At 54.4% G+C, this 9,886-nt stretch overlaps 1 protein-coding gene across 3 annotated transcripts in view; it reads right to left on the reverse strand.

Annotated features, from left to right (window-relative positions):
* Positions 1-648: 648 nt before the first annotated feature.
* CRB3 (crumbs family member 3) overlaps positions 649-9,886 on the reverse strand; it is a 25,290-nt gene continuing 16,052 nt past the window's right edge. For 2 of the 3 annotated variants that reach the window (XM_015414972.1, XM_015414971.1), the window contains 3 exons: positions 8,390-8,628; positions 3,366-3,421; positions 649-1,355 (listed from right to left, as the gene is read on the reverse strand). In XM_015414972.1, the coding sequence (XP_015270458.1) occupies positions 1,152-1,355; positions 3,366-3,421; positions 8,390-8,465 (336 nt within the window). In that variant the 5' untranslated portion in view covers positions 8,466-8,628 and the 3' untranslated portion in view covers positions 649-1,151. The remainder of the gene's footprint in view (positions 1,356-3,365; positions 3,422-8,389; positions 8,629-9,886) is intronic. The other variant, XM_015414973.1, reaches the window with a different exon arrangement.

Here is a 9,886-nt window from a genome sequence, read left to right on the forward strand (position 1 = left end):
GTGGTAAATATGCAGATCTGTCCTCACAGAGGAGGGAGAGCTTGTACCTGAATAAAACTTGGTCTTAAAGGTGCCACTTGACTGTTTTGGACTGGGGGGCCAGGGGGGCTCTGCAACTTACCTGGCTGCTTCTTGCTCTGACTGAGGGCTGCTGGGAGCAGGGGATGGGGCTTGTTGCATGTGCCCGCCCCCTGGGCTCCTTACTGCCGGAGCTCCGCTCCTGTGCGCTCCCGCAGGAAATGACCCCTGGAGACAACCCTTCCGGCCCTCCCTTCTTGTGATCTTCCCAAGAGGAAGGGAGATTCCCGGCTGATTCAGGAGTCAGTCTCTGGGCTGCTCCACAGTGGCAACGCAGACCCTTGGAGTTACTGTTACGCACCAGGCATGGAAGGTTTCTGACTAGCTTGCATAAAAAGGTTACAAGCCCCCCTCTGAGGTCTGCCCTCCCTCCCTCTGCCAGGCTGAGTTTGGCCTTGCCTTCCTTTTATTTATTTAAAGGTGCATGGAGTCACCTTTCCACCCAGGAAACCGAATGCGCCAGGTGGCGCGTGCACCGAACTTCCTTCCAGGGCCTGCTGCCACCACCTGCTCCCACGGTGCAGGAAAAGGGAGCCGGGTTTTCTTTTCTTTTTTTATTAAATAGTGGCACGCTTCAAGGCACAGTGCAATACACTTGGCTTAAAAAAAAAATTAAATATACAACTCCCAACATTCCCCCCCTCCCGCGTGCTCCAGACCACAAGTGGCGGGCCTCCGGAAACCACCGGAACTCCCGTGTCCTTTCCGTAGATGCGCAAGACGACAACCGGTGTCAGCTCTGGCGGCACGGAGGAGAGTTCTTCTTCCCCTCCCCCACCCCGCAAAGGAAGGAGAACCCAGCACCAGGCCGTTGGCACCAGCTTGCCACCTCCATCCAACAAGCCGGTCAAAATGAGATCTGAGATGGACGTTGCATCAAGCGCCAGCCGTCGGCTCTCAGGGTCCTCAAAAGCCCCGTGACAGCCACGGCGGCCTCTCCCGTCAACAGCAGCGTGCAGCCGGCTCGTCTCGGAAGCTTGGGGCCGTCCCGGCAAGCGGTAGGTCCATTTCATCTTTAAGCTCCAAGCGGCTCCATGCCAGTTAGCGCCCAAGAGCGGCGCCCTTTCCCCGCTTCAGATGAGTCGCTCCTCCGGAGGCAGCTTGAGGTTGGCGTTCGTCGCCACGCGGGCACCCACCTGCTCCTCGTTGCTCGGCCGGTACGTGCCCTCCGTCTGGCGCTTCTCCCGGATTTTGAGTCCCATGAAGACCAGGAGGCCGATCAATAGGATGACGCAAAAGACGGTCGGCACTGCGATGGCTGCTGCGAGCTCCGAGCTCTGCCCCGTGGAAACAGAGAGAGAGAGAAGTCACTGCCTGCCAGACAGGATGGGCACAGAAGTCTAAGCCACTTTGGTGTTGTGGTTAGGAGCGCGGACTCTCATCTGGGAGAACCGGGTTTGATTCCCGACTCCTCCACATGCAGCTGCTGGTGTGACCTTGGGTCAGTCGCAAGTTCTCTCAGAGCTGATCTCTCAAGGGCAGTCCTCAAAAGAGCTCTCCCAGCCCCACCTCCCTCACAGGGTGTCTGTTGTGGGGAAGGGAAGGGAAGGGAAGGGAAGGCGTGGACTATTGCAAAAGTGTCCGGCATCACCTCTGTGGGGCTGGGTCAAGGGAGGGTGGGGTTTGGGGAGGGGAGGGACCCGAGTGGACTGCCAGAGGGCCAGTGTGCTGTAGTGGTTGGGGCGACAGACTAGGATCTGGGAGACCCAGGTTCGAATCCCCACTACTGAAGAGAAGAAGAAAAGATTGGATTTATACCCTGCCCTTCACTACCCAAGGGAGTCTCAGAGGGGCTTACAAACTCCTTTCCCTTCCCCTCCCCACCACAGACACCCTGTGAGGTAAAAGAAGAAGAAGAAGAGATTGGATTTATACCCCACCCTTCACTACTCAAAGGTGTCTCAGAGCAGCTTACAGACTCCTTTCCCTTCCCCTCCCCACCACAGACACCCTGTGAGGTAAAAGAAGAAGAAGAAGAGATTGGATTCATACCCTGCCCTTCACTACCCAAGGGAGTCTCAGAGCGGCTCACAAACTCCTTTCCCTTCCCCTCCCCACAACAGACACCCCGTGAGGTAGGTGGGGCTGAGAGAGCTCTTGACAGAAACGGCTCCTGAGAGAACAGCTCTGAGAGAACCCTAATTCTGACCCAAGTCCCATAGCCCAAACCTGGCTCACTGCTTCTTCAGACCGTCATGATACCCATCCCCAATCTCCACTGATGGCACCAGAGAGAAGGGCGCTCCCCGTTTACCATCAAGAATTCTGTTCCTTCATTGGCCGATTCTGCATCTAGCATCCGCTCCGCATTTTCTCAACTGGGAGGGGAAAGTGACGCTCAAAACCACCTTCAGATACCCCGGGCCAACGCCGTACTGACTGCAAAGTCACCCCTGAATGGCCATAAATCTATGCAGACAGTACCATAAAACCCGATGATCAAAGAAAGTGAAAGCGGCATGGAGTGTGGAGGCTACCATAAAACCCAATGATCGAAGAAGGCGAAAGTGGCATGGAATGTGGAGGTTACCATAAAACCCGATGATCGAAGAAGATGAAAGGGGCATGTAGTTGTGGAGGCTACCATAAAACCGGATGATCGAAGAAGGTGAACACGGCATGGAGTGTGGAGGTTACCATAAACCCCAATGGTGAAAGAAAGCGAAAGCGGCATGGAGTGTGGAGGCTACCATAAAACCCGATGACTGAAGAAGGTGAACACGGCATGGAGTGTGGAGGCTACCATAAAACCCAATGATCGAAGAAAGCAAGAGCGGCATGGACTGTGGAGGCTACCACAAAACCCGATCGAAGAAGGTGAATGCAGCATGGAGTGTGGAGGCTACCATAAAACCCGATGGTGAAAGAAAGCGGAAGCGGCATGGAGTGTGGAGGCTACCATAAAATCCGATGGTGAAAGAAAACAAAAGCGGCATGGAGTGTGGAGGCTACCATAAAACCCGATTATCGAAGAAAGCGAACGCGGCACGCAGTAGTGCGGAGGGGAATTTCTGTTCCAAGGTGGATTTCGTAAAACAACGGGGAAACCAATGCAGAATCAGCCAAAGGCTCTCATTTTGTTTTTCTATTTACGGCAACTGCTTTTGTGTAATGGCGGGACATCAACACCTGGAGTGGCCACAGCAGGACAGGGCTGATGAAGGGTCGGATCCCCTTCCCCACATCCCTCCAGGGAGGCGGTGGATACCCAAAGCAAGGCCACCTCCTCCAGACACGCCCGCCACCCCTAGAAAGCGCTCAGACCAACGGACAAAGACAAGACGTACCGAAAGGTGATATCGAGCAGTGGTGGACGACGTGGGTTCTGCTGTGCTGTTGTCTACTCGATTTGAGAGGAGACAAAAAAAAATGATAGAGTTAGGAACAGCGAGGAAAAAGAAGGGCCGGTTTTGGGCATCATATCGCCACACATGAACACGCCTGGAACTGCCTTCTACTGAATCCATCACGGTCAGCATTGTCTACCCAGACTGGCAGCAGCTCTCCAGGGTCTCAGGTGGGGGTCTTCCCCGTCACCTCCTGCCTGATCCTTTTAACTGGAGATGCCGGGGATTGAACCTGGGACCTCCTGCATGCCAAGCAGAGGCTCTGCCACTGAGCCATGGCCCCTCTTTACAGCTCTCCAGGGTCTCAGGCGGAGGTCTTTCCCATGCCCTGCTGCCTGGTCCTTTTGACTGGAGATGCCGGGGATTGAACCTGGGACCTCCTGCATGCCAAGCAGAGGCTCTGCCACTGAGCCACGGCCCCTCTTTACGCTCTCCAGGGTCTCAGGCGGAGGTCTTTCCCATGCCCTCCTGCCTGGTCCTTTTGACTGGAGATGCCGGGGATTGAACCTGGGACCTCCTGCATGCCAAGCAGAGGCTCTGCCACTGAGCCATGGCCCCTCTGTACAGCTCTCCAGGGTCTCAGGCGGAGGTCTTTCCCATGCCCTGCTGCCTGGTCCTTTTTAACTGGAGATGCTGGGGATTGAACCTGGGACCTTCTGTGTGCTAAGCAGAGGCTCTGCCACTGAGCCATCACCCCTCAATGCCCCTAGCCTCATACTGAATCAGACCCCTGGTCCATCAAGGTCAGTATTGTCTACTCAGACTGGCAGTTGCTCTCCGGGGTCTCAGGTGGAGGTCTTTCCCACCACTTACTGCCTGTGACAGCACTTGAGGGAATTTAGAATTGGGTCTGCTATCGTTTGCACAACTGTAGTGAAGAGGAGGAGGAGGAGATTGAATTTATAACCCGCCCTTCACTACCCAAAGGAGTCTCAAAGCGGCTTACAAACTCCTTTCCCTTCCCCACCCCACAACAGAAGACACCCTGCAAGGTAGGCGAGGCTGAGAGAGCTCTGACAGAAACGGCTCTTTTTCAAGGACAGCTCTGACCAGAACTATGGGTTGCCCAAGGTCATCCAGCAGCTGCAGGTGGAGGAGTGGAGCATCAAACCCAGTTCTCACAGATTAGAGTCTGCGCACTTCACCACGACACCAAACTGGAGGAGATTGGATTTATACCCCGCCCTTCACTCGGAGTCTCAGAGCCGCTCACAAACTCCTTTCCCTTCCCCTCCCCACAACACACATCCTGTGAGGTAGGCAGGGCTGAGAGAGCTCTTGACAGAACTGTCCTTGAGAGAACAGCTCTGAGAGAACTACAGCTTGCCCAAGGTCACCCAGCAGCTGCGAATGGAGGAGTGGGGATTCCAACCCGGTTCTCCCGGATTAGAGACCGTGCACTTCACCACGACACCAAACTGGGCCTGCCCTACCTCCCCCGCCTCCGTCCTGGGAGAGACATGGTGGCTCTCCTTCAGACCGTCTCTGCTATCGCCCAGCCAGGACTGAAAGTGGCGCAACCCGCTTCCGGCGGCCCTCCCTTCTCTCTGCCTGCCAGAACCCACACCCTCCTCGGTCACGAGCGACTCAGCCGGAGCAACCTGCCGAGGCCACGCCCGGAAAGCACCTGGCTGGTTACAGGTGGAGGCGGCTGGGAACAGGCTCACGTCAAGGAGCCCTCGCTCCCTCGCCAGGATGCCACGCTCCGAGGAAGGGGAGTTTCAGTTCTGCTTTCGGGGAAACTCTGACTTCAGCCTGCGCCTGGATCAACAGGAAGTGGGCGTTTTAGGGCCCTTTCCAAGTGGCTGTCCGCCTGCTTTCCAGGAGGTACGAGTGACTGACCCCCCAACCCCCCCCCCCGAAACACCAGAGGCAAAAGAAAATTCAGTTCTAAAAATTATCTCTTCCGTATACTTGGATGCCGAATGTTTTGCAAAAGCTCTAAGAAACGGAAACATTTTAAAAGCTGAATTTGAGTCCGGTAGCAGCTGAGAAACCAACAAGATTTGGGGGGCTTCAGCTTTGGTGTAGAGCCAGTTTGGTGTAGTGGTTAGGAGCGCGGACTCTAATCTGGGAGAACTGGGTTTGAGTCCCCACTCCTCCACATGCAGCTGCTGGTGTGACCTTGGGCCATTCACAAGTTCTTTCAGAGATGTTCTCTCAAGGGCAGTCCTCGAGAGAGCTCTCTCAGCCCCACCTACCCCACAGGGTGTCTGTGGTGGGGAGAGGAAGGGAAGGAGATTGTAAGGAAGGAGAGGACCAGGTCGGTGTAGTGCTAAGAAGCACAGACTCTAATCTGGGAGAACCGGGTTTGATACCTCACTCTGCCTCCACAGGCAGCTGCTGGTGTGACCTTGGGTCAGTCACAAGTCCTCTCAGAGCTGTTCTGTCAAATGCAGTCCTCGAGAGAGCTCTCTCAGCCCCACAGCGAGTTTGGTGTAGTGGTTAAGAGTGGCAGACTCTAATCTGGGAGAACTGGGTTTGATTCCCCACTCCTCCACTTGCAGCTGCTGGATGACCTTGGGCAAGCCATAGTTCTGGTCAGAGCTGTCCTTGAAAAAGAGCAGTTCTGTCAGAGCTCTCTCAGCCCCACCTACCTCACAGGGTGTCTTCTGTTGTGGGGAAAGGAGTTTGTCAGCCGCTCTGAGACTCCCTTGGGTTGTGAAGGGCAGGATATAAATACAAGCTCTTCTTCGTCGTCTTCTTCTTCTCTTCTTCTTATCCAACAGCATGCACAGGCAGGCTTCCAGTTGGAGTGACTGTTTTGGAGATGACAGTTTTGAGATGTGCGTTTGACTGAGCGAACAATACCATGACGCTCAAGCTGAGGCAAGAGTCACCCGAGCACAAACCGGATTTAGAAATCCCACGCTCCCCATTTTCGATGGCAAAGGGCTCGTTTTGAAGAACTTACAAAGTTTTCAAATATTCCTCTCGCCCTCCAACTCCGGTCTGAAACCCAACCAGTCATTTGCCGCAATTGCACAGGGGAGGGGTCAGGACCAATGCTCCCTCTAAACTGTGGTGTCTTGTGAGCATAAATTTTACTTTGTGAGGTCCTGGCATTCAAGCTGTGAGAGAGCAATTCGGCTGCTGCGTAAGTTAGTTTGCTCTGGGGCCATCCCTTCCTGAGCGGAGACGGAACTGTGTGAGCCGGAGGCTAAAGAACTGTGAGCCGGCTCACACTAACTCGGCTTAGAGGGAACACTGGTCAGGACCGGAGAGGAAGGATCTGCGGCATTTGTTTCACAATTGAGGGGCGGGGAGTTGGGGCTCTGAAACCTTGGGGCTTTCCCCCCCCCTCGGAAGGAACTGTTTTGTTGATAGGGGGAAGGTGAACTGGAGTCACCCGGTGTTCTTTCTTGGCAAAGAAAGAAAGAAGGCATGAGACACAGCCCACAAGAAAGCGGGAACGCCAGGGCTTTTTTTGTAGAAAAAGCCCAGCAGGAACTCATTCGCATAATAAGGCATACCCAACAGTAGAAACTCATTAGCATATTAGGCCACACCCCTGACAGCACAGCTCATTAGCCCATTAGGCCGCACCCCCATGTTGCCAGAAGTGTGGTCATCCAGCCACACCCACCTTTTGCTTCTTATTCTGCTTACCTTGTTTGTTGTCAAAACCCAGGGCCTTTTTTTTTGTAGCAGGAACTCCTTTGCATGTTAGGCCACACACTCCTAATGTAGCCAATCCCAATGGGTTTCTGCTGTTGGGTGTGGCCTATTATGCTAATAAGTTCCTGCTGGGCGTGGCCAACTCAGGAGCCAGCGGGAACTCCGTTCCTGTGCGTTCCTGCCCAGAAATAGCCCTGGGGAACGCAGCCCAGAAACTCTGCCCCCCCGCCAACCCTCTTCTGGCCCCAAACAAAGGCTCCAACTAGCTCTCCCCTCCCATTAAGGTTGCCAACCTCCAAGTATTGACTGGAGATCTCCTGGCACTGCAACTCATCTCCAGCCAAGAAAAATCAGTTCGCCTGGAGAAATGGGCCGCTTTTGAAGGTGGGCTCTGTGGGCATGTATACCCCGCTGAAGCAGGCCCGTAGCCTGGATTTTGTGGCTTGTGGGGCAGTTTTCTTCCTGGTGGGGCTGAAGTCCTCCGTGCAGAAAGAAAAGCCATTCAGCCAATAGAAAGCCGTGACCCGGATAGATCTCTCCATTGCAAGCTGTCAACCACTTTAGATGACAGTTTGCAGCTGCTACAAGTTAATCCCTTCTGCCAGCCTGAGCAACAATTCTGAGAACAAGCCGGCAGGTGGGGGTGAGGACTTTGACAGTCAAGAAAACACTTAGGCAGAAAAATTATCTTAAAGGAGACTAGTTTCTTGACACAGACAGAGTGAGAAGAAGAAGAAGAAGAGATTGGATTTATACCCTGCCCTTCACTACCCAAAGGAGTCTCAGAGCGGCTTACAATCCCTCCCCTCAACGGACACCCTGTGGGGTTGGTGGGGCTGAGAGAGCTCTCTCGAGAACTGCCCTTGAAAGAACAGCTCTGAGAGAGCTTGTGACTGACCCAAGGTCACACCAGCAGCTGCAAGTGGAGGAGTGGGGAATCAAACCCAGTTCTCCCAGATCAGAGTCCGCACACTTAACCCCTACACCAAACTGGCACATAACTGCTACACCAAAAGAGAAGGGATCCTAGAGGTCACCTACTCCAACCCCCTTGCTCAGTGCGGGAAGTAGTCAACCACAGCACCCCACTCTGCTTAAAGGAGCACACGTCTTAAAAAAATGTTTTAAAATGATTGAAAAAAGCACTTACAGGAGACATTCTGGTGGGGCAGAGCCTCCCGAAAGCCCCGCTGTAGGTACGGGACTGTGCTGAAGTCTCTCCCCTCCCCAAAACCTTGCCCTCCCCAGGTTCCACACCCCCCAAATCTCCAGATATTTCACAATCCGGAGCTGGCAAAACAACTTGCCATCATGCTTTCCGTGGAGGGGGTAGAAGCGGCACCCACCTTGGCCCAGCGTGGAGGCGATGAGGGACTGGAGAGAGAGCGTCACCAGGAACGTCAGCGGGCTGGATCCGGCCATCGTCCTCCTCCCCAGCCAGAAGAGGGGGGAATGCAGAGGTCTTGGAGGGCTCCCCCCAGCGAAGACGGTCTGTCCGCGCACCCCTCTTCCCGCTGGCGGCCGCCTCCAAAACGTTCCTCCCAGGTCCTCAGCCGGAGAAGTCCTGCAGTGCAGGGTGGCCGTCCTGAAATGCACGAAGGCAAAAATCTGGATTTTACCTGGAGTGTTTAAAAAAATAACCCCAAAATGTTCAAAATCGACGGCCACTCCTGTTTTCTGCAGGAAGGAAGCTCCACCATATATAGGCATCAGTCAAGCCAGGGGTCATTTCGTAGAAAAAGAGGTGCAGGAGCACATTAGCATAACTCATTAGCATAACTCATTTGCATATGTCACACCCCCTGACATCACCGGAAGTGTGTCAGAAGGCAACACCCACCACTCAGGCTCCACTGGACTGTTTCAGATTGCTAGCTATGGGGGGGGGGACGTGCAGATCTGTCCTCGCAGAGGAGGGAGAGCTTGTGCCTGAATAAAACCTGGTTTTAAAGGTGCCACTGGACTGTTTTGGACGGGGGATCTACGGACAGGGGTCATTTCGTAGAAAAAGAGGTGCAGGGGCTCATTAGCATAACTCATTTGCATATGCCACACCCCCTGACCTCACCGGAAGTGTGTCAGAAGGCAACACCCACTAGTCAGGCTCCACTGGACTTTTTTGGGTTGCTAGCTATTGGGGGGGGGGATGTGCAGATCTGTCCTCACAGAGGAGGGAGAGCTTGTACCTGAATAAAACCTGGTCTTAAAGGTGCCACTGGACTGTTTTGGATGGGGGGCCAGGAGGGGGGCTCTGCAGCTTACCTGGCTGCTTCTTGCTCTGACTGAGGGCTGCTGGGAGCAGGTGGTGAGGCTTGTTGCATGTGCCCGCCCCCTGGGCTCTTTACTGCGGGAGTCAAGCCATGGGTATTTAAAAAAATACATGAGTAATGCCAGCAGAAACTGGCAGTCAAGGAATTTGCCTAGAGGAACATGGGAAGCGGCCTCACACAGAGTCAGACTCTTGGGTCCATCTAGCTCCGTTTCATCTTCTCCGACTGCCACCGCCTCTCCAGGGTCTCAAGCAGAGGAAGGTCTCCCCCAAGACCCACTTCGTTTTTGCTGTCAGGTCGCAGCTGATGTCTGGCAACCCCACAGAACTTTCAAGGCAAGAGATGAGCAGAGGCGGTTTGCCATGGCCCGCCTCTGCATAGCGACCCTGGACTTCCTTGGTGGTCTCCCATCCAAATACCAACCAGGGCCAACCCTGCTTAGCTTCCGAGATCTTACCAGATTGGACTAGCCTGGGACATCCAGGTCAAGGCAGAGACAAACAGAGGTGGTCTGCCATGGCCTGCCTCTGCGTAGCAACCCTGGGCTTCCTTGGGGGTCTCCCATCCAAGTAC

Source organism: Gekko japonicus, unplaced genomic scaffold, assembly GCF_001447785.1.
Source record: "Gekko japonicus isolate JY-2015 unplaced genomic scaffold, Gekko_japonicus_V1.1 scaffold4345, whole genome shotgun sequence".
Classification (NCBI taxonomy): domain Eukaryota; kingdom Metazoa; phylum Chordata; class Lepidosauria; order Squamata; family Gekkonidae; genus Gekko; species Gekko japonicus.